At 54.1% G+C, this 24,313-nt stretch overlaps 1 protein-coding gene across 3 annotated transcripts in view; it reads left to right on the top strand.

The window, feature by feature from the left end:
• The window catches only part of MROH1 (maestro heat like repeat family member 1), a gene marked incomplete at its 3' end in the record, with an annotated part of 156,514 nt that overhangs the window by 112,786 nt on the left and 19,415 nt on the right, over nucleotides 1-24,313 (top strand). For 2 of the 3 annotated variants that reach the window (XM_040334349.1, XM_040334348.1), the window contains 1 exon segment: nucleotides 6,236-6,262. In XM_040334349.1, coding sequence (XP_040190283.1) covers nucleotides 6,236-6,262 — 27 coding nt within the window. 3 annotated transcript variants of the gene reach the window in all.

The raw sequence follows: 24,313 nt of genomic DNA, 5'->3' as shown, positions 1-24,313 counted from the left end.
AACATTGGCCCCAGCCCCTGATACTCTATAGAAGAGAACCCCAACGTTGGCCCCAGCCCCTGATTCTCAATAGAAGAGAACCCCAGCTTTCCCAACATTGGCCCCAGCCCCTGATATTCTTTAGAGGAGAACCCCAGCCTTCCCAGCCTTCCCAACATTGGCCCCAGCCCCTGATATTCTTTAGAGGAGAACCCCAGCCTTACCAACATTGGCCCCAGTTCCTGATTCTCAATAGAAGAAAACCCCAGCCTTCCCAACATTGGCCCCAGCCCCTGATATTCTATAGAAGAGAACCCCAGCCTTCCCAACATTGGCCCCAGCCCCTGATACTCTATAGAAGAGAACCCCAACGTTGGCCCCAGCCCCTGATTCTCAATAGAAGAGAACCCCAGCTTTCCCAACATTGGCCCCAGCCCCTGATATTCTTTAGAGAAGAACCCCAGCCTTCCCAGCTTTCCCAACATTGGCCCCAGTTCCTGATTCTCAATAGAAGAAAACCCCAGCCTTGCCAACTTTGCAGCCCCCCCCCTCCAGATTTCCCAACCAACATTGGCCCCAGTACCTGATATTCTATAGAAGAGAACCCCAGCCCAGTCTTCCCAAAATTGCCCCCAGCCCCTGGTACCCTATAGGAGAGGAACCCAGTCTTCCAAACATTGCCCCCCCCCCTTTCCCAGCCCCTGGTACATTATATAGAAGAGAACCCCAACCCCTGATGTGATACATTTGCCTATATGTCTCAGTTTACTGCTCCCTGCTAGCCAGGTTATTGATGTGCTAATGTCCCCTCACTATTTCTAAAGGTTAATTGATCTATTGTGTTGTGTGAAGGAGAGCTGGGTTTAAGTGGCTTGTGTTAATTATTCTGATTGCTTCATTGTGGTAATTATCTCTCTATATGCGCGGGGTCGAGCGGTCTGGTTGATGTATTCAGTACAGCTAGTGCTCAGCGTCATTGATGTCATTGTCTAAAGAAAATGTGTTTCAGCATCGGCCCCGTCGTGTCTACCTACTCATCTGTATGGAAGCCCCAGTGTGAGGGGGGCGGAGATTTGTCATTGTAACAGTTTTGGAAATGACATATAAGCTGTGTGTTATACCATTAAAGTCTGTGTTGTTCAAGCAGTAAGCTGGTCTCATGTGTGGCTTTCTGGGCGATTCCAGGGATATCCCTCCTCGTGGAATATTGGGGTGATTTTCGTTATGGGAAGAAGGGAACGTTGACGGGGATATCATACCGATACCGTCACAATTGGTTGGTAGCAGCGGGATCTTCCCTTCTATTCCCCTTCACACCCGGATTCCAAGCAGACACTGGAAGAACTACTGGAAGTTCGTGGAAGGATTGCTAGCAACAAAACCAAGCGGGTCATCATAGCAGAATCAATGGAGCTAGACCAGGAGGACGGGATTGCAGCAACGCCAGCAGTACAAGAGATGGAGACACCAGTGATTCAGGAGGAGGAATCGCCAGCCAACAAGCTAATGAGAGAGAAGCTAGCGTGGTTCGGCCCGAACCCAACGCCGGATGTGGTACTGAAAGTGATGGACCTGTTAGCGAAGGAGGCTAAAGAAATAAGAGACGCGGAGCTACAGAAGGCTAAACAAATAAGGGACGCAGAACTACAGGAGGCTAAACAAATAAGAGACGCAGAACTACAGAAGGATAAACAAATAAGAGACGCAGAGCTACAGGAGGATAAACAAATAAGAGACGCAGAGCTACAGGAGGATAAACAAATAAGGGACGCAGAACTACAGTTAAAACTGGCAGCAGTCCAACAAGCAGCCGCACATTCTCCAAACAGTGAGTACAGCACAGCAGACGCAAGGAAGATTCCGTTTAGCGCTTTTAAAGCTTTTGATGAAAAGGACTGTGAGATTGATAACTTCCTGGCGGATTTTGAGCGACAATGTAACCTGCACCGAATAGCTAGAGGAGACTGGGTTGCAATATTGTCAGGCAAACTGTCAGGCAAAGCTTCTGATGCTTTCCGTACCGTGCCAGATCAGGATATTCATAGCTACGCCCGGGTTAAAGAAGTGCTCCTGGCTCGTTATGCAGTAACCCCAGAGTCCCACCGACAGAAGTTCAGGGACTTACGCAAAACCACGAAAGACTCCTATGCGGAATGGGCATGCCAATTGTCCCGGTCGGCCTCTAACTGGGCTAACAGCAGCCAGGCCACCACCGCAGAGGACATTTTGCAACTAATGCTCCTGGAGCAATTTTACAATCACATCCAGACGGACGTCAAAGATTGGGTGAGAGATCGCAGGCCCATGACTCTACCAGAGGCCGCGAAGTTGGCGGATGAATATGCAGATACTCGCAACACGAACCAGGTCACACCACAGGAACAACCTCCACCACAAACGGTGCCCTCACACCCACCAACCGCTAGATACCAACCTCCTAACAGACCGGTGACATCTAGCCCTCGCTATCATCGCCAGGAGGGCAACGAACAACGCTGCTTCCGGTGCAAACAGCTGGGTCACTTCAAGCAGAATTGCCCCATGAATGACAACACCAGGTCAAATTGGTCTCAACCTGGGTACCGCCCACCAGCAGCAGCCCATTGTGTAGACTCGGCTTGGGATCCAAAGGAGCTGGGTCAGGAAGAACCATTGGGCACCCCTTACGAAGCCCTCATGGTACAATCTGTTATTACGGACAACAGGGAACACCATTGTCAGCTGGTCATGGGCGACAGCCCTGAGCCAGAGGGGCCCTGGAGGGAGCTGGGCAGAAAGAGGCACCGCCGGCCACCCTTCAAGAAGAAGAGGTCCTGGAAGCCGTATAACAAGCTGACCTGGGAGGAGAAGAAGCGACTGGAGGAGAGGGAGTCGCAGCGGGCGTCCCAGATGCGTGCCGAGATGTTCGCCAAGGGCCCACCGGTGGCCCCTTACACCACCACCCAGTTCCTGATGATGAAGGACCACGTGGAGAGCCTGCAGGACATGAGCAAGCAGGAGCTGATCCGTGAGTACATAGAGCTGGAGGAGTGCATAAGCCGCATGGAGGAGGAGAACAACCACCTGAGGTCACAGCAGCATGAACTGGAGATGGAGCTGGAGAAGCTCCAAGAGGAGAACCGGCGGCTGCGGAGGGAGCAGGGGGTGGCTGACCTTATGGGGCTCTGATTCCCCCCCCCCCCCCCCCCGGACTCTGAGCACCAGTGCTACAGCATTTCAACAAATATAACTTTTTCTTTTTATGAATCTCCTGGGATTGTCACTTCAGAGCCATAACCTGCCCCCTCCCATAGCGGGACACCTAGACGGCGGCGCACAGACCCATTCGCTGTCTTCACACTGACTTCTGGTGACTTTGCAGATCGCACAAAGACTTGGGGACTGACCGGCGTGTGATCTGACGACCCGGTGACATACCTGAGTCTGAAGCAGTTGCCAAGGGAGGTCAGTCATGCCAAACGGAGTTAACCTCTGACTAATAGCTCTGAACCCGTCAACCCTACTGGACCAGGGAAGGTCCAACCGGGTTTGCCGGAGCAGGGAGCAAAAGGGGGGCCATTGTGATACATTTGCCTATATGTGTCAGTTTACTGCTCCCTGCTAGCCAGGTTATTGATGTGCTAATGTCCCCTCACTATTTCTAAAGGTTAATTGATCTATTGTGTTGTGTGAAGGAGAGCTGGGTTTAAGTGGCTTGTGTTAATTATTCTGATTGCTTCATTGTGGTAATTATGTCTCTATATGCGGGGTCGAGCGGTCTGGTTGATGTATTCAGTACAGCTAGTGCTCAGCGTCATTGATGTCATTGTCTAAAGAAAATGTGTTTCAGCATCGGCCCCGTCGTGTCTACCTACTCATCTGTATGGAAGCCCCAGTGTGAGGGGGGCGGAGATTTGTCATTGTAACAGTTTTGGAAATGACATATAAGCTGTGTGTGATATAACATTAAAGTCTGTGTTGTTCAAGCAGTAAGCTGGTCTCATGTGTGGCTTTCTGGGCGATTCCAGGGATATCCCTCCTCGTGGAATATTGGGGTGATTTTCGTTATGGGAAGAAGGGAACGTTGACGGGGATATCATACCGATACCGTCACACCTGATATTCTATAGAAGAGAACCCCAGCTTTCCCAACATTGGCCCCAGCCCCTGATATTCTTTAGAGGAGAATTCCAGCCTTCCCAACATTGGCCCCAGCCCCTGATATTCTATAGAAGAGAACCCCAGCCTTCCCAACATTGACCCCAGCCCCTGATATTCTTTAGAGGAGAATCCCAGCCTTACCAACATTGGCCCCAGCCCCTGATATTTTTTAGAGGAGAACCCCAGCCTTCCCAGCCTTCCCAACATTGGCCCCAGCCCCTGATATTCTATAGAAGAGAACCCCAGCCTTCCCAACATTGGCCCCAGCCCCTGATATTCTATAGAAGAGAACCCTAGCCTTCCCAACATTGGCCCCAGCCCCTGATACTCTATAGAGGAGAACCCCAGCCTTCCCAACATTGGCCCCAGCCCCCGATACTCTATACAAGAGAACCCCAACATTGGCCCCAGCCCCTGATATTCTATAGAAGAGAACCCCAGCCTTCCCAACATTGGCCCCAGCCCCTGATATTCTATAGAAGAGAACCCCAGCCTTCCCAACATTGGCCCCAGCCCCTGATATTCTTTAGAGGAGAACCCCAGCCTTCCCAGCCTTCCCAACATTGGCCCCAGCCCCTGATATTCTTTAGAGGAGAATCCCAGCCTTCCCAACATTGGCCCCAGCCCCTGATTCTCAATAGAAGAAAACCCCAGCCTTCCCAGCCTTCCCAACATTGGCCCCAGCCCCTGTTACACTATAGAAGAGAACCACAGCCTTCCCAACATTGGCCCCAGCCCCTGATACTCTATAGAAGAGAACCCCAGCCTTACCAACATTGGCCCCAGCCCCTGATATTCTTTAGAGGAGAATCCCAGCCTTCCCAACATTGGCCCCAGCCCCTGATATTCTTTAGAGGAGAACCCCAGCCTTCCCAGCTTTCCCAACATTGGCCCCAGCCCCTGATATTCTTTAGAGGAGAACCCCAGCCTTCCCAGCTTTCCCAACATTGGCCCCAGCCCCTGATATTCTTTAGAGGAGAATCCCAGCCTTACCAACATTGGCCCCAGCCCCTGATATTCTTTAGAGGAGAATCCCAGCCTTACCAACATTGGCCCCAGCCCCTGATACTCTATAGAAGAGAATCCCAGCCTTCCCAACATTGGCCCCAGCCCCTGATATTCTATAGAAGAGAACCCCAGCCTTCCCAACATTGGCCCCAGCCACCGTTACTCTATAGAAGAGAACCCCAGCCTTCCCAACATTGGCCCCAGCCCCTGATATTCTTTAGAAGAGAACCCCAGCCTTCCCAACATTGGCCCCAGCCCCTGATACTCTATAGAAGAGAATTCCAACGTTGGCCTCAGCCCCTAATATTCTTTAGAGGAGAACCCCAGCCTTCCCAACATTGGCCCCAGCCCCTGATATTCTTTAGAGGAGAACCCCAGCTTTCCCAACATTGGCCCCAGCCCCTGATATTCTTTAGAGGAGAACCCCAGCCTTCCCAACTTTCCCAACATTGGCCCCAGTTCCTGATTCTCAATAGAAGAAAACCCCAGCCTTCCCAACTTTGCAGCCCCTCCCCCCTCCAAATTTCCCAACCAACATTGGCCCCAGTACCTGATATTCTATAGAAGAGAACCCCATCCCAGTCTTCCCAAAATTGGCCCTAGCCCCTGGTACTCTATAGGAGAGGACCTCAGTCTTCCCAACATTGCCCCCCCCTCTTTCCCAGCCCCTGGTACATTATATAGAAGAGAACCCCAACCCCTGATATTCTATAGAAGAGAACCCCAGCCTTCCCAACATTGGCCCCAGCCCCTGATATTCTATAGAAGAGAACCCCAGCCTTCCCAACATTGGCCCCAGCCCCTGATGTTCTATAGAATTGAACCCCAACCCTCCCAACATTGCACCCCTCCCCCTTCCCAGCCCCTGGTACTATATAGAAGAGAACGTCATCTTTCAATACAAAGAACATGTGGTAGTCCTCTGATCCCCTGTCCTCCCGCTCCTGTCTTCCTGACACCCCTCCAGTATATTTAGGACTGTCTGGGCTCGGGCCCTATGTAGCCATATCACTGGTCGCCATTGGTGCCAAGCTGAATATTAGCAACAATTTCACTCCATCTTCATGTGTTTTGCCTCCTAACTGTGTTCTCCTGGTTTCCCCCTCAGGTTCTGGGGATAAAGGTAGAGCCCAAGGTACAGTGCCCAAGCCTTCCTGCTAATCTGCTCTCCTCTCTCTGCTCTGCTATTCATTACGCAAGAACGATACGAGCGAAAAGGGGTCCAAGGGCAAGGGCTGTAAGAGGCGGTTCCATTACCTGGTGGGGGCAAATGAGATGTTAAGGAGACACCCACTAAGATGACTGGAGATGGAATAATGTGAGAGGAGCGTTGCTTAGAGGTGGGATGTTAAGGAGACACTTACCAGGATGACTGCAGATGAATTGGTATGGGAGGAGAGTTGCTCAGAGGAGGAGTTATAGGTGCAGGGAGGAGAGTTGCTCAGAGGAGGAGTTATAGGTGCAGGGAGGAGAGTTGCTCAGAGGAGGAGTTATAGGTGCAGGGAGGAGAGTTGCTCAGAGGAGGAGTTATAGGTGCAGGGAGGAGAGTTGCTCAGAGGAGGAGTTATAGGTGCAGGGAGGAGAGTTGCTCAGAGGAGGAGTTATAGGTGCAGGGAGGAGAGTTGCTCAGAGGAGGAGTTATAGGTGCAGGGAGGAGAGTTGCTCAGAGGAGGAGTTTTGGGTGCAGGGAGGAGAGTTGCTTAGAGGTGGGATGTTAAGGAGACACTTACCAGGATGACTGCAGATGAATTAGTATGGGAAGAGAGTTGCTCAGAGGAGGAGTTATAGGTGCAGGGAGGAGAGTTGCTCGGAGGTGGAGTCGTAGGTGCAAGAAGGAGAGTTGCTTAGAGGTGGGATGAGTGTAGATGAATTGGTATGGAAGGAGAGCTGCTCAGAGGTGAAGTTTTAGGTCCAAAGAGGAGAGTTGCTTGGAGGCGGAGTTGTAGGTACAGAGAGGGGGTTGTTTGGAGGCAAATTTGTTAGAGCAGGGGAGTTGGTTGCTCAGAGGAGGATATGTAGGTGTAGTGAGGAGAGTTGCTTGGAGGAGGAGTTGTATGGGTAGGGAGGAGAGTTAGTCGGAGGCAGAGTTTTAGGTACAGAGAGGGGGGTTACTTGGGGGTGTAGCTGTCAGTGCAGGGGAGGGGGTTGCTCGGAAAAGGAGTTGTAGGTGCAGGGAGGAGGAGTTTTGGGTACAGAGAGGAGGGTTGCTTTTTGGAGGAGCTTTAGGTTCAGGGAGGAGAGGTACTCGGAGGCTGAGTTGTCGGTGCAGGGAGGAGGGTTGCTCCGAGGAGGAGTTGTAGGTGCAATGCAGGGAGGAGGATGGCTCCTAGGTGGAGGGGTAGATGCAGGGAGGAGGGTGGCTCCTAGATGGAGGGGTAGGTGCAGGGAGGAGGGTGGCTCCTAGGTGGAGGGGTAGGTGCAGGGAGGAGGGTGGCTCCTAGGTGGAGGGGTAGGTGCAGGGAGGAGGGTGGTTCCTAGGTGGAGGGGAGGGGGAGGGGTAAGTGCAGGGAGGAGAGTGGCTCCTAGGGGGAGGGGGGGGTGCAGTGCAGGGGCCCCGGGGGGGTCATAGTGGTCCTTGGGTGTGACTGGTGTATATAATCTTCATGTGGTTTGCTGGCCTTGTGCAGATCCTGACCTTTCCATCTGCCCAGCAGGGGGACCAGGGAAGCCACCCTCTGCTCTGTGATTGGTCGGTTTGTGTGAATGTGCAGCCGGGAATTCTGGGATCTGTAGTCACTCATGATGTGTCTGTGAGCTGAACCTCTGACATTGCAAAGCACTAACCCTTTTCATGCTGCCACATCTATCACTAACATGGCGGGGGAGGGTCTGTCATCATGCCGTCACATGGTGTGGAGCCACAGCGTCTGCCGGCGCCCTCTGCAGGTTATGGTAGGTACTATCACACTGTATGGTATAGGAGGGCTCACTTTAGAGCTTGGGGGGAAAAAGAGGGAAGCTCTAGGGCAAAAAGTGGGTGTGGTTAAATTACCATCAATATTGGGTGTGGCCCAATAAAGTGTGAGCCTATCCGCTGCATGCACCACACACGTATGAGAGATCACAGCCTCCACCTTGTACTGTGCACACAGGTGATGGAAAGGTGGAGAAGTGGTCCTGGAAGGGGCCCTCAGGCTGTAAGTGCTTCTGTCCAGAGACTCCCTGTGTCAGCAGTACATGGGGGGGGAGGGGTGAACAGGTAGGTGGTCACTGTCACCCTGCGATGTGGGAGTGTCTCTGTAGCGCTGAGTAAAGGTTCACCATGGACACCGCTGCTGGCTGAGAGTGAGCGGGACCCGGAGGTAAGTACGTGGAGCCGAGCGCTGGAACAAGCATTCTGTGTCCGAGTTCTGGGACACAGCGATACCCTGACACTTGGGGGTCCCAGAACAATGACACCCTGACACTTGGGGGTCCAGAACAATGACACACTGACACTTGGGGCCCCAGAACAATGACACCCTGACACTTGGGGTCCCAGAACAATGACACCCTGACACTTGGGGGTCCCAGAACAATGACACCCTGACACTTGGGGGTCCCAGAACAATGACACCCTGACACTTGGGGGTCCCAGAACAATGACACCCTGACACTTGGGGGTCCCAGAACAATGACACCCTGACACTTGGGGGTCCCAGAACAATGACACCCTGACACTTGGGGGTCCAGAACAATGACACCCTGACACTTGGGGGTCCCAGAACAATGACACCCTGACACTTGGGGGTCCCAGAACAATGACACCCCGACACTTGGGGACCCAGAACAATGACACCCTGACACTTGGGGGTCCCAGAACAATGACACCCTGACACTTGGGGGTCCCAGAACAATGACACCCTGACACTTGGGGGTCCCAGAACAATGACACCCTGACACTTGGGAGTCCCAGAACAATGACACCCTGACACTTGGGGATCCCAGAACAATGACACCCTGACACTTGGGGGTCCCAGAACAATGACACCCTGACACTTGGGGGTCTCAGAACAATGACACCCTGACACTTGGGGGTCCAGAACAATGACACCCTGACACTTGGGGATCCCAGAACAATGACACCCTGACACTTGGGGGTCCCAGAACAATGACACCCTGACACCTGGGGGTCCAGAACAATGACACCCTGACACTTGGGGGCCCAGAATAATGACACCCTGACACTTGGGAATCCAGAACAATGACACCCTGACACTTGGGGGTCCCAGAACAATGACACCCTGACACTTGGGGGTCCCAGAACAATGACACCCTGACACTTGGGGTCCCAGAACAATGACACCCTGACACTTGGGGTCCCAGAACAATGACACCCTGACACTTGGGGGTCCCAGAACAATGACACCCTGACACTTGGGGTCCCAGAACAATGACACCCTGACACTTGGGGTCCCAGAACAATGACACCCTGACATTTGGGGGTCCCAGAACAATGACACCCTGACACTTGGGGGTCTCAGAACAATGACACCCTGACACTTGGGGGTTCAGAACAATGACACCCTGACACTTGGGGGTTCAGAACAATGACACCCTGACACTTGGGGGTCCCAGAACAATGACACCCTGACACTTGGGGCCCCAGAACAATGACACCCTGACACTTGGGGGTCCCAGAACAATGACACCCTGACACTTGGGGGTCTCAGAACAATGACACCCTGACACTTGGGGATCCAGAACAATGACACCCTGACACTTGGGGGTTCAGAACAATGACACCCTGACACTTGGGGGTCCAGAACAATGACACCCTGACACTTGGGGGTCCCAGAACAATGACACACTGACACTTGGGGGTTCAGAACAATGACACCCTGACACTTGGGGGTCCCAGAACAATGACACCCTGACACTTGGGGGTCCCAGAACAATGACACCCTGACACTTGGGGGTCTCAGAACAATGACACCCTGACACTTGGGGATCCAGAACAATGACACCCTGACACTTGGGGGTCCAGAACAATGACACCCTGACACTTGGGGGTCCAGAACAATGACACCCTTACACTTGGGGGTCCCAGAACAATGACACCCTGACACTTGGGGGTCCCAGAACAATGACACCCTGACACTTGGGGGTCCAGAACAATGACACACTGACACTTGGGGGTTCAGAACAATGACACCCTGACACTTGGGGGTCCAGAACAATGACACCCTGACACTTGGGGGTCCCAGAACAATGACACCCTGACACTTGGGGGTCTCAGAACAATGACACCCTGACACTTGGGGATCCAGAACAATGACACCCTGACACTTGGGGGTCCAGAACAATGACACCCTGACACTTGGGGGTCCCAGAACAATGACACCCTGATACTCGGGGGTCCCAGAAGAATGACACTTGGGGGATCCAGAACAATGACACCCTGACACTTGGGGGTCCAGAACAATGACACCCTGACACTTGGGGGTCTAGAACAATGACACCCTGACACTTGGGGGTCTCAGAACAATGACACCCTGACACTTGGGGGTCCCAGAACAATGACACCCTGACACTTGGGGTCCAGAACAATGACACCCTGACACTTGGGGGTCCCAGAACAATGACACCCTGACACTTGGGGGTCCCAGAACAATGACACCCTGACACTTGGGGGCCCCAGAACAATGACACCCTGACACTTGGGGGTCCAGAACAATGACACCCTGATACTTGGGGGTCCCAGGACAATGACACCCTGACACTTGGGGGTCCCAGAACAATGACACCCTGACACTTGGGGGTCCCAGAACAATGACACCCTGACACTTGGGGGTCCCAGAACAATGACACCTGGACACTTGGGGATCCCAGAACAATGACACCCTGACACTTGGGGGTCCCAGAACAATGACACCCTGACACTTGGGGGTCCCAGAACAATGACACACTGACACTTGGGGGTCCCAGAACAATGACACCCTGACACTTGGGGGTCCCAGAACAATGACACCTGACACTTGGGGGATCCAGAACAATGACACCCTGACACTTGGGGGTCCCAGAAGAATGACACCCTGACACTTGGGGGTCCCAGAACAATGACACCTGGACACTTGGGGATCCCAGAACAATGACACCCTGACACTTGGGGATCCAGAACAATGACACCCTGACACTTGGGGGTCCCAGAACAATGACACCCTGACACTTGGGGGTCCCAGAACAATGACACCCTGACACTTGGGGGTCCCAGAACAATGACACACTGACACTTGGGGGCCCAGAACAATGACACACTGACACTTGGGGTTCCAGAACAATGACACCCTGACACTTGGGGTCCCAGAACAATGACACTCTGACACTTGGGGGTCCCAGAACAATGACACCCTGACACTTGGGGGTCCAGAACAATGACACCCTGACACTTGGGGTCCCAGAACAATGACACCCTGACACTTGGGGTCCCAGAACAATGACACCCTGACACTTGGGGGTCCCAGAACAATGACACCATGACACTTGGGGATCCCAGAACAATGACACCCTGACACTTGGGGGTCCCAGAACAATGACACACTGACACTTGGGGTCCCAGAACAATGACACCCTGACACTTGGGGGTCTAGAACAATGACACCCTGACACTTGGGGGTCCCAGAACATTGACACCCTGACACTTGGGGGTCCCAGAACAATGACACCCTGACACTTGGGGATCCAGAACAATGACACCCTGACACTTGGGGGTCCCAGAACAATGACACCCTGACACTTGGGGGTCCCAGAACAATGACACACTGACACTTGGGGGTCCCAGAACAATGACACCCTGACACTTGGGGGTCCAGAACAATGACACCCTGACACTTGGGGGTCCAGAACAATGACACACAGACACTTGGGGGTCCAGAACAATGACACACTGACACTTGGGGGTCCAGAACAATGACACACTGACACTTGGGGGTCCCAGAACAATGACACCCTGACACTTGGGGGTCCAGAACAATGACACCCTGACACTTGGGGGTCCAGAACAATGACACCCTGACACTTGGGGGTCCAGAACAATGACACCCTGACACTTGGGGGTCCCAGAACAATGACACCCTGACACTTGGGGGTCCCAGAACAATGACACCCTGACACTTGGGGGTCCCAGAACAATGACACCCTGACACTTGGGGGTCCCAGAACAATGACACCCTGACACTTGGGGATCCCAGAACAATGACACCCTGACACTTGGGGGTCCCAGAACAATGACACCCTGACACTTGGGGGTCCCAGAACAATGACACCCTGACACTTGGGGGTCCCAGAACAATGACACCCTGACACTTGGGGGTCCCAGAACAATGACACCCTGACACTTGGGGATCCAGAACAATGACACCCTGACACTTGGGGGTCCAGAAGAATGACACCCTGACACTTGGGGGTCCAGAAGAATGACACCCTGACACTTGGGGGTCCAGAAGAATGACACCCTGACACTTGGGGTCCCAGAACAATGACACCCTGACACTTGGGGGTCCCAGAACAATGACACCCTGACACTTGGGGGTCCCGAACAATGACACCCTGACACTTGGGGGTCCCAGAACAATGACACCCTGACACTTGGGGGTCCCAGAACAATGACACCCTGACACTTGGGGGTCCAGAAGAATGACACCCTGACACTTGGGGGTCCAGAAGAATGACACCCTGACACTTGGGGTCCCAGAACAATGACACCCTGACACTTGGGGGTCCCAGAACAATGACACCCTGACACTTGGGGGTCCCGAACAATGACACCCTGACACTTGGGGATCCCAGAACAATGACACCCTGACACTTGGGGGTCCCAGAACAATGACACCCTGACACTTGGGGATCCCAGAACAATGACACACTGACACTTGGGGGTCCCAGAACAATGACACCCTGACACTTGGGGGTCCCAGAACAATGACACCCTGACACTTGGGGGTCCCAGAACAATGACACCCTGACACTTGGGGGTCCCAGAACAATGACACCCTGACACTTGGGGGTCCCAGAACAATGACACCCTGACACTTGGGGGTCCCAGAACAATGACACCCTGACACTTGGGGGTCCAGAACAATGACACCCTGACACTTGGGGGTCCCAGAACAATGACACCCTGACACTTGGGGGTCCAGAACAATGACACCCTGACACTTGGGGATCCAGAACAATGACACCCTGACACTTGGGGGTCCAGAAGAATGACACCCTGACACTTGGGGGTCCAGAAGAATGACACCCTGACACTTGGGGTCCCAGAACAATGACACCCTGACACTTGGGGGTCCAGAAGAATGACACACTGACACTTGGGGGTACAGAACAATGACACCCTGACACTTGGGGGTCCCAGAACAATGACACCCTGACACTTGGGGGTCCCAGAACAATGACACCCTGACACTTGGGGGTCCCAGAACAATGACACCCTGACACTTGGGGGTCCCAGAACAATGACACCCTGACACTTGGGGATCCAGAACAATGACACTTGGGGATCCAGAAGAATGACACCCTGACACTTGGGGTCCCAGAACAATGACACCCTGACACTTGGGGGTCCAGAAGAATGACACACTGACACTTGGGGGTCCCACAACAATGACACCCTGACACTTGGGGGTCCAGAACAATGACACCCTGACACTTGGGGGTCCCAGAACAATGACACCCTGACACTTGGGGGTCCCAGAACAATGACACCCTGACACTTGGGGGTCCAGAACAATGACACCCTGACACTTGGGGGTTCAGAACAATGACACCCTGACACTTGGGGGTCCCAGAACAATGACACCCTGACACTTGGGGGTCCAGAACAATGACACCCTGACACTTGGGGGTCCCAGAACAATGACACCCTGACACTTGGGGGTCCCAGAACAATGACACCCTGACACTTGGGGGTCCCAGAACAATGACACCCTGACACTTGGGGATCCAGAACAATGACACTTGGGGATCCAGAAGAATGACACCCTGACACTTGGGGGTCCAGAAGAATGACACCCTGACACTTGGGGGTCCAGAAGAATGACACCCTGACACTTGGGGGTCCAGAAGAATGACACCCTGACACTTGGGGTCCCAGAACAATGACACCCTGACACTTGGGGGTCCCAGAACAATGACACCCTGACACTTGGGGATCCAGAACAATGACACACTGACACTTGGGGGATCCAGAACAATGACACCCTGACACTTGGGGGTCCCAGAACAATGACACCCTGACACTTGGGGGTCCCAGAACAATGACACCCTGACACTTGGGGGCCCCAGAACAATGACACCCTGACACTTGGGGTCCCAGAACGATTGGGCTCTGTGGAAGATCGATCTTCCTAAGTGTGTGTGAGGATTGAATTCTCTTCCAGAGATAACTTGGCCCATCTGCCGGGTTGTGTCACCTCCGGGGTATTTGGGTGAAATGCCGGTTTCCTGCCCGGTGTGCCAGGTCTGAGATGTGGAGAGCCGGGAGCGATCAATGACATAATTCACAGTCTGCAGAGACTTCCTTCAGTCTCTATTTATAGGTCTAATAGTTGTGGAATGTGATGATGTGATGGTGAGTTCCGTGTCTGACCACCGGAGGGCAGGAGAGTCCTGGAATACATCATCTGGAGAGGTGATAAGTGTGGGAACCCTGAGCCAGGGGGGCCAATGTGTGAGGGGGGTGCAGGGGGCCCTCTAACAGTGTGCTGGGCCCCCAACCCTCAATCTAAGGACTGTTCTTGCCTTGTCCTTGTGGAACCAAACACCCCCTATTTCACGCTGACAGAGGAGTGCTCCCGCCGCTGAGCTTTATCCCGACAGAGCGGAGTGCCCCCGCCGCTGAGCTTTATCCCGACAGAGCGGAGTGCCCCCCGCCGCTGAGCTTTATCCCGACAGAGCGGAGTGCCCCCGCCGCTGAGCTTTATCCCGACAGAGCGGAGTGCCCCCCCTGGCTGAGCTTTATCGCGACAGAGCGGAGTGCCCCCCCTGGCTGAGCTTTATCCCGACAGAGCGGAGTGCCCCCCCTGGCTGAGCTTTATCCCGACAGTGCGGAGTGCCCCCCTGGCTGAGCTTTATCCCGACAGTGCGGAGTGCCCCTGCCGCTGAGCTTTATCCCGACAGAGCGGAGTGCCCCCCTGGCTGAGCTTTATCCCGACAGAGCGGAGTGCCCCCCTGGCTGAGCTTTATCCCGACAGTGCGGAGTGCCCCCGCCGCTGAGCTTTATCCCGACAGTGCGGAGTGCCCCCCTGGCTGAGCTTTATCCCGACAGAGCGGAGTGCCCCCTCCTGCTGAGCTTTATCCCGACAGAGCGAAGTGCCCCCGCCGCTGAGCTTTATCCCGACAGTGCGGAGTGCCCCTGCCGCTGAGCTTTATCCCGACAGAGCGGAGTGCCCCCCTGGCTGAGCTTTATCCCGACAGAGCGTAGTGCCCCTGCCGCTGAGCCTTATCCCGACAGAGCGGAGTGCCCCCCCTGGCTGAGCTTTATCCAGACAGAGCGGAGTGCCCCCCCTGGCTGAGCTTTATCCCGACAGAGCGGAGTGCCCTCCTGGCTGAGCTTTATCCCGACAGAGCGGAGTGCCCTCCTGGCTGAGCTTTATCCCGACAGAGCGGAGTGCCCTCCTGGCTGAGCTTTATCCCGACAGTGCGGAGTGCCCCCCTGGCTGAGCTTTATCCCGACAGTGCGGAGTGCCCCCCCTGGCTGAGCTTTATCCCGACAGAGCGGAGTGCCCTCCTGGCTGAGCTTTATCCCGACAGAGCGGTGTGCCCCCCTGGCCGAGCTTTTATTTATCTTATTGGCTTGTAGGGCAGGTTGTAGGGTTGGGTGTATGGGTTGGTAGTTATTGGGGTTGGGTGTACAGATCGGTGTAGGGCTTGGTGGTTAGCAGGGTTGCGTTTTACGGGTCAGTTGGTGGTTAGCAGGGTTTGGTGTGCAGGGTTTGGTGTACGGGTTGGTGGTTAGCGGGTTGGGTGTACGGGGTTGGTGGTTAGCAGGGTTGTGTTTTACGGGTCGGTGTACAGGTTGGTGGTTAGCAGGGTTGGGTGTAGGACTTGGTGTTCAGGTTGGTCGTTAGCTGGGTTGGGTGTAGGACTTGGTGTTCAGGTTGGTGGTTAGCCGGGTTGGGTGTAGGACTCGGTGTTCAGGTTGGTGGTTAGCCGGGTTGGGTGTAGGACTCGGTGTTCAGGTTGGTGGTTAGTCAGGTTGGGTGTAGGACTCGGTGTTCAGGTTGGTGGTTAGCAGGGTTGGGTGTAGGACTCGGTGTTCAGGTTGGTGGTTAGCCGGGTTGGGTGTAGGACTCGGTGTTCAGGTTGGTGGTTAGCCGGGTTGGGTGTAGGACTCAGTGTTCAGGTCGATGGTTAGCCGGGTTGGGTGTAGGACTCGGTGTTCAGGTTGGTGGTTAGCCGGGTTGGGTGTAGGACTCGGTGTTCAGGTCGATGGTTAGCAGGGTTGGGTGTAGGACTCGGTGTTCAGGTTGGTGGTTAGCCGGGTTGGGTGTAGGACTCGGTGTTCAGGTTGGTGGTTAGCCGGGTTGGGTGTAGGACTCGGTGTTCAGGTTGGTGGTTAGCCGGGTTGGGTGTAGGACTCGGTGTTCAGGTTGGTGGTTAGCCGGGTTGGGTGTAGGACTCGGTGTTCAGGTTGGTGGTTAGCCGGGTTGGGTGTAGGACTCGGTGTTCAGGTCGATGGTTAGCAGGGTTGGGTGTAGGACTCGGTGTTCAGGTTGGTGGTTAGCCGGGTTGGGTGTAGGACTCGGTGTTCAGGTTGGTGGTTAGCCGGGTTGGGTGTAGGACTCGGTGTTCAGGTCGATGGTTAGCCGGGTTGGGTGTAGGACTCGGTGTTCAGGTTGGTGGTTAGCCGGGTTGGGTGTAGGACTCGGTGTTCAGGTCGATGGTTAGCAGGGTTGGTGTAGGACTCGGTGTTCAGGTTGGTGGTTAGCCGGGTTGGGTGTAGGACTCGGTGTTCAGGTTGGTGGTTAGCCGGGTTGGGTGTAGGACTCGGTGTTCAGGTTGGTGGTTAGCCGGTTTGGGTGTAGGACTCGGTGTTCAGGTCGATGGTTAGCAGGGTTGGGTGTAGGACTCGGTGTTCAGGTTGGTGGTTAGCAGGGTTGGGTGTAGGACTCGGTGTTCAGGTCGATGGTTAGCCGGGTTGGGTGTAGGACTCGGTGTTCAGGTTGGTGGTTAGCCGGGTTGGGTGTAGGACTCGGTGTTCAGGTTGGTGGTTAGCCGGGTTGGGTGTAGGACTCAGTGTTCAGGTCGATGGTTAGCCGGGTTGGGTGTAGGACTCGGTGTTCAGGTTGGTGGTTAGCCGGGTTGGGTGTAGGACTCGGTGTTCAGGTCGATGGTTAGCAGGGTTGGTGTAGGACTCGGTGTTCAGGTTGGTGGTTAGCCGGGTTGGGTGTAGGACTCGGTGTTCAGGTTGGTGGTTAGCCGGGTTGGGTGTAGGACTCGGTGTTCAGGTTGGTGGTTAGCCGGGTTGGGTGTAGGACTCGGTGTTCAGGTCGATGGTTAGCAGGGTTGGGTGTAGGACTCGGTGTTCAGGTTGGTGGTTAGCAGGGTTGGGTGTAGGACTCGGTGTTCAGGTCGATGGTTAGCCGGGTTGGGTGTAGGACTCGGTGTTCAGGTTGGTGGTTAGCCGGGTTGGGTGTAGGACTCGGTGTTCAGGTTGGTGGTTAGCCGGGTTGGGTGTAGGACTCGGTGTTCAGGTTGGTGGTTAGCCGGGTTGGGTGTAGGACTCGGTGTTCAGGTTGGTGGTTAGCTGGGTTGGGTGTAGGACTTGGTGTTCAGGTTGGTGGTTAGCCGGGTTGGGTGTAGGACTCGGTGTTCAGGTTGTGGTTAGCCGGGTTGGGTGTAGGACTCGGTGTTCAGGTTGGTGGTTAGCCGGGTTGGGTGTAGGACTCGGTGTTCAGGTTGGTGGTTAGCCGGGTTGGGTGTAGGACTCGGTGTTCAGGTCGATGGTTAGCAGGGCAGCGCTCGGTCAGACAGTTGTTAGTAATCGGAGGCTGTTGGCTTCCTGCTCTGTGTACAGTTTCCGCTCAGCGGATTCTCTGTCTGCGTTCAGTGGCCCCCAGGGACCCCCAACTCCCCCCCTCACACAGGACACCACGTGCAGGACACACTGCAGAAGAATTAACCCCGGCCTGCCCACTGAGCTCCATCATCCCTATGCATACCGCTTCTCTCCTCATCTCCACTCACAGAGACTCCAACCCCTCCACGAGCCAGCCGCTCTACACTTCTTCCATCCCAGCTCTCCTTCCTTCTTTCCTCACTCTCCATCTCCCCCGTCCTTCCATCCATCCATCCCCACTCTCCTTCCATCCCCACTCTCCATCCTTCCTCACTCTCCATCTCCCCCGTCCTTCCATCCATCCATCCCCACTCTCCATCCATCCATCCCCACTCTCCTTCCTTCCATCCATCCCCACTCTCCTTCCTTCCTTCCTTCCTTCCATCCATCCCCACTCTCCTTCCATCCATCCCCACTCTCCTTCCATCCATCCATCCCCACTCTCCTTCCATCCATCCATCCCCACTCTCCTTCCTTCCTCACTCTCCATCCATCCATCCCCACTCTCCTTCCTTCCATCCCCACTCTACTTCCATCCTCACTCTCCATCCATCCTCACTCTCCATCCATCCTCACTCTCCATCCATCCCCACTCTCCTTCCTTCCATCCATCCCCACTCTCCTTCCTTCCTCACTCTCCATCCATCCATCCCCACTCTCCTTCCATCCATCCCCACTCTCCTTCCTTCCTCACTCTCCATCCATCCATCCCCACTCTCCTTCCTTCCATCCCCACTCTACTTCCTTCCTCACTCTCCATCTCCCCCATCCGTCCTTCCATCCATCCATCCCCACTCTCCATCCATCCCCACTCTCCTTCCTTCCATCCATCCCCACTCTCCTTCCATCCATCCATCCCCACTCTCCTTCCATCCATCTATCCCCACTCTCCTTCCTTCCTCACTCTCCATCTCCCCCATCCGTTCTTCCATCCATCCATCCATCCCCACTCTCCTTCCATCCATCCCCACTCTCCTTCCATCCATCCATCCCCACTCTCCTTCCATCCATCCATCCCCACTCTCCTTCCATCCATCCATCCCCACTCTCCTTCCTTCCATCCATCCCCACTCTCCTTCCATCCATCCATCCCCACTCTCCTTCCTTCCTCACTCTCCATCTCCCCCATCCGTTCTTCCATCCATCCATCCATCCCCACTCTCCTTCCATCCATCCCCACTCTCCTTCCATCCATCCATCCCCACTCTCCTTCCATCCATCCATCCCCACTCTCCTTCCATCCATCCATCCCCACTCTCCTTCCATCCATCCATCCCCACTCTCCTTCCTTCCTCACTCTCCATCTCCCCCATCCGTTCTTCCATCCATCCATCCATCCCCACTCTCCTTCCTTCCATCCATCCCCACTCTCCTTCCTTCCTCACTCTCCATCCATCCCCACTCTCCTTCCTTCCATCCCCACTCTACTTCCATCCATCCATCCATCCCCACTCTCCTTCCATCCATCCCCACTCTCCTTCCTTCCATCCATCCCCACTCTCCTTCCATCCATCCATCCCCACTCTCCTTCCATCCATCCATCCCCACTCTCCTTCCTTCCATCCCCACTCTCCTTCCTTCCATCCCCACTCTCCTTCCTTCCTCACTCTCCATCTCCCCCATCCGTCCTTCCATCCATCCATCCCCACTCTCCATCCATCCCCACTCTCCATCCATCCCCACTCTCCTTCCATCCATCCATCCCCACTCTCCTTCCATCCATCTATCCCCACTCTCCTTCCTTCCTCACTCTCCCATCTCCCCCATCCGTTCTTCCATCCATCCATCCATCCCCACTCTCCTTCCATCCATCCCCACTCTCCTTCCATCCATCCATCCCCACTCTCCTTCCATCCATCCATCCCCACTCTCCTTCCATCCATCCATCCCCACTCTCCTTCCTTCCATCCATCCCCACTCTCCTTCCATCCATCCATCCCCACTCTCCTTCCTTCCTCACTCTCCATCTCCCCCATCCGTTCTTCCATCCATCCATCCATCCCCACTCTCCTTCCATCCATCCCCACTCTCCTTCCATCCATCCATCCCCACTCTCCTTCCATCCATCCATCCCCACTCTCCTTCCATCCATCCATCCCCACTCTCCTTCCATCCATCCATCCCCACTCTCCTTCCTTCCTCACTCTCCATCTCCCCCATCCGTTCTTCCATCCATCCATCCATCCCCACTCTCCTTCCTTCCATCCATCCCACTCTCCTTCCTTCCTCACTCTCCATCCATCCCCACTCTCCTTCCTTCCATCCCCACTCTACTTCCATCCATCCATCCATCCCCACTCTCCTTCCATCCATCCCCACTCTCCTTCCTTCCATCCATCCCCACTCTCCTTCCATCCATCCATCCCCACTCTCCTTCCATCCATCCATCCCCACTCTCCTTCCTTCCATCCCCACTCTCCTTCCTTCCATCCCCACTCTCCTTCCTTCCTCACTCTCCATCTCCCCCATCCGTCCTTCCATCCATCCATCCCCACTCTCCATCCATCCCCACTCTCCATCCATCCCCACTCTCCTTCCATCCATCCATCCCCACTCTCCTTCGTTCCATCCATACCCACTCTCCTTCGTTCCATCCATACCCACTCTCCTTCGTTCCATCCATACCCACTCTCCTTCCTTCCTCACTCTCCATCCATCCATCTATCCCCACTCTACTTCCTTCCATCCCCACTCTACTTCCATCCTCACTCTCCATCCATCCCCTTCACCTATTCATCATTTCCATGCATCTATTCATTCTCACTCCTTCCTTCTCTCCTCACTTCTCCTTTCTTCCTTCCTCACTCTCCATCTATCCCCTTCCTTCTTTCTTTCTTTCTTTCTTTCTTTCTTTCTTTCTTTCTTTCTTTCTTTCTTTCCTTCCTTCCTTCCTTCCTTCCTTCCTTCCTTCCTTCCTTCCTTCCCTCCCTCCCTCCCTCCCTCCCTCCCTCCCTCCTTCCTTCCTTCCTTCCTTCCTTCCTTCCTTCCTTCCTTCCTTCCTTCCTTCCTTCCTTCCTTCTTTCCTTCCTCACTCTCCATCCATCCTCTTCACCCTTCCTTCCTTCCTCATTCTCCATCCATTCATTTCCACTCTCTTTCCTTCTCTCCTTCCTTTCTTCCATCCACCTCTGCTCTCCTTCCTTCTCCATCCATCCATCTCCGCTCTTTCCTTCTCTCCTTCCTTCTCCATCCATCCATCTCCACTCTTTCCTTCTCTCCTTCCTTCTCCATCCATCTTTTCTTCCTTTCTTTCTTTCCTGCATCCACCCATCTGAATTTTGTTACTTCTTATCATCCCTTCCTTCTCTTCGTCTGTCTTCTTTTTCCACTCACTACCTCCTTCCTAACTTATTTTTTCACTTTTTAATCAATTTCCCTGCATTTCTGTCTGCTCTTCTGTCCGTTCCGCCACCTTTCTGTCCGTTCTTCCATCTATTTTTTTATGTTTATGTCCATTCCTCTATCCTTCTGTCCATTCCTCCATTCAACGCTTCCGCCACCCTCCTGTCCCTTGCTCTCCACCCTCCTGTCCCTTGCTCTCCACCCTCCTGTCCCTTGCTCTCCACCCTCCTGTCCCTTGCTCTCCACCCTCCTGTCCCTTGCTCTCCACCCTCCTGTCCCTTGCTCTCCACCCTCCTGTCCCTTGCTCTCCACCCTCCTGTCCTTTGCTCCACCCAACTTTCTCCATCCATCCATTTATCGACCCTTCTGTCCCTTTCGTCAACCTTCTGTCTGTTCCTCCATCCAACTCTTCCTCCATCCCTCTGACCGCTTTCTTCCATTCTTCTGTCTGTGGGTTCATCCTTCTGTCCCTTCCTCCGTCCTTCTGTCCCTTAGTCCACCCTTCTGTCCCTTCCTCCATCTTTTTCATTTTCATCAGTTTCTCCACCCTTCCCTTCTGTCTGTTCTCCATCTAACTCTTCCTCCATCCCTCTGCCCATTTCTCTACTCTTCTGTTTGTTCTTCCATCACTCACGCCATTCCTCCATCCTTTGATCTCTCTATCCTTTTGTCTGTTCCATCACTCTATCCTTTCCTGCATCCTTCTTTCTGTTCCTCCATCCTTCTTGTCTGTTACTCCCATCCTTCTTTTTCCGTTCCTCCCATCCTTTTTTTTCCGTTCCTCCCATCCTTTTTTTTCCGTTCCTCCCATCCTTTTTTTTCCGTTCCTCCCATCCTTCTTTTTCGTTCCTCCCATCCTTCTTTTTCGTTCCTCCCATCCTTCTTTTTCGTTCCTCCCATCCTTCTTTTTCGTTCCTCCCATCCTTCTGGTCCTTTCCGCCCATCCTTCTGGTCCTTTCCGCCCATCCTTCTTGTCCGTTCCGCCCATCCTTCTGGTCCGTTCCTCCCATCCTTCTGGTCCGTTCCTCCCATCCTTCTGGTCCGTTCCTCCCATCCTTCTTGTCCGTTCCTCCCATCCTTCTTGCCTGTTCCTTCCATCCTTCTTGTCCGTTCCTTCCATCCTTCTTGTCCGTTCCGCCCATCCTTCTGGTCCGTTCCTCCCATCCTTCTGGTCCGTTCCGCCCATCCTTCTGGTCCTTTCCGCCCATCCTTCTGGTCCGTTCCTCCCGTCCTTCTTGTGCGTTCCTCCCGTCCTTCTGGTCCGTTCCGCCCATCCTTCTGGTCCGTTCCTCCCATCCTTCTTGTCCGTTCCTCCCATCCTTCTTGTCCGTTCCTCCCATCCTTCTGGTCCGTTCCTTCCATCCTTCTGGTCCGTTCCTCCCATCCTTCTTGTCCGTTCCTCCCATCCTTCTTGTGCGTTCCTCCCATCCTTCTTTTTCCATTCCTTCCATCCTTCTTGTCCTTTCCTTCCATCCTTCTTGTCCTTTCCTTCCATCCTTCTTGTCCTTTCCTTCCATCCTTCTTGTCCGTTCCTCCCATCCTTCTTGTCCGTTCCTCCCATCCTTCTTGTCCGTACCTCCCATTCTTCTTGTCCGTTTTTTCCATCCTTCTTGTCCGTTCCTTCCATCCTTCTTGTCCTTTCCTTCCATCCTTCTTGTCCTTTCCTTCCATCCTTCTTGTCCTTTCCTCCCATTCTTCTTGTCCGTTCCTCCCATTCTTCTTGTCCGTTCCTCCCATTCTTCTTGTCCTTTCCTCTTATTCTTCTTGTCCGTTCCTCCCATCCTTCTTGTCCGTTCCTCTCATCCTTCTTGTCCGTACCTCCCATCCTTCTTGTCCGTTCCTCTCATCCTTCTTGTCCGTACCTCCCATCCTTCTGGTCTGTTCCTTCCATCCTTCTTGTCCGTTCCTCCCATCCTTCTTGTTCGTTCCTCCCATCCTTCTTGTCCGTTCCTCCCATCCTTCTTGTCCGTTCCTCTCATCCTTCTTGTCCGTTCCTCCCATCCTTCTTGTCCGTTCCTCTCATCCTTCTTGTCCTTTCCTTCCATCCTTCTTGTCTGTTCCTCCCATCCTCCTTGTCCGTTCCTCCCATCCTTCTTGTCCGTTCCTTCCATCCTTCTTGTCCGTTCCTCCCATCCTTCTTGTCCGTTCCTCCCATCCTTCTTGTCCGTTCCTCCCATCCTTCTTGTCCGTTCCTCCCATCCTTCTTGTCCGTTCCTTCCATCCTTCTTGTCCGTTCCTCCCATCCTTCTTGTCCGTTCCTTCCATCCTTCTTGTCCGTACCTCCCATCCTTCTTGTCCGTACCTCCCATCCTTCTTGTCCGTACCTCCCATCCTTCTTGTCCGTACCTCCCATCCTTCTTGTCCGTACCTCCCATCCTTCTTGTCCGTTCCTCCCATCCTTCTTGTCCTTTCCTCCCATCCTCCTTGTCCGTTCCTCCCATCCTTCTTGTCCTTTCCTTCCATCCTTCTTGTCCGTTCCTCCCATCCTTCTTGTCCGTTCCTCCCATCCTCCTTGTCCGTTCCTCCCATCCTCCTTGTCCGTTCCTCCCATCCTCCTTGTCCGTTCCTCCCATTCTTCTTGTCCGTTCCTCCCATCCTTCTTGTCCGTTCCTCTCATCCTTCTTGTCCTTTCCTTCCATCCTTCTTGTCCGTTCCTCCCATCCTTCTTGTCCGTTCCTCCCATCCTTCTTGTCCGTTCCTCCCATCCTTCTTGTCCGTTCCTCCCATCCTTCTTGTCCGTTCCTCCCATCCTTCTTGTCCGTTCCTCCCATCCTTCTTGTCCGTTCCTCTCATCCTTCTTGTCCT

The sequence above is a fragment of the Rana temporaria genome (genome assembly GCF_905171775.1).
Source record: "Rana temporaria chromosome 5 unlocalized genomic scaffold, aRanTem1.1 chr5z, whole genome shotgun sequence".
NCBI classification, from domain to species: domain Eukaryota; kingdom Metazoa; phylum Chordata; class Amphibia; order Anura; family Ranidae; genus Rana; species Rana temporaria.
The sequence above is the reverse complement of the archived record's forward strand: the minus strand, read 5'-3'. Positions and strand labels throughout refer to the sequence as shown.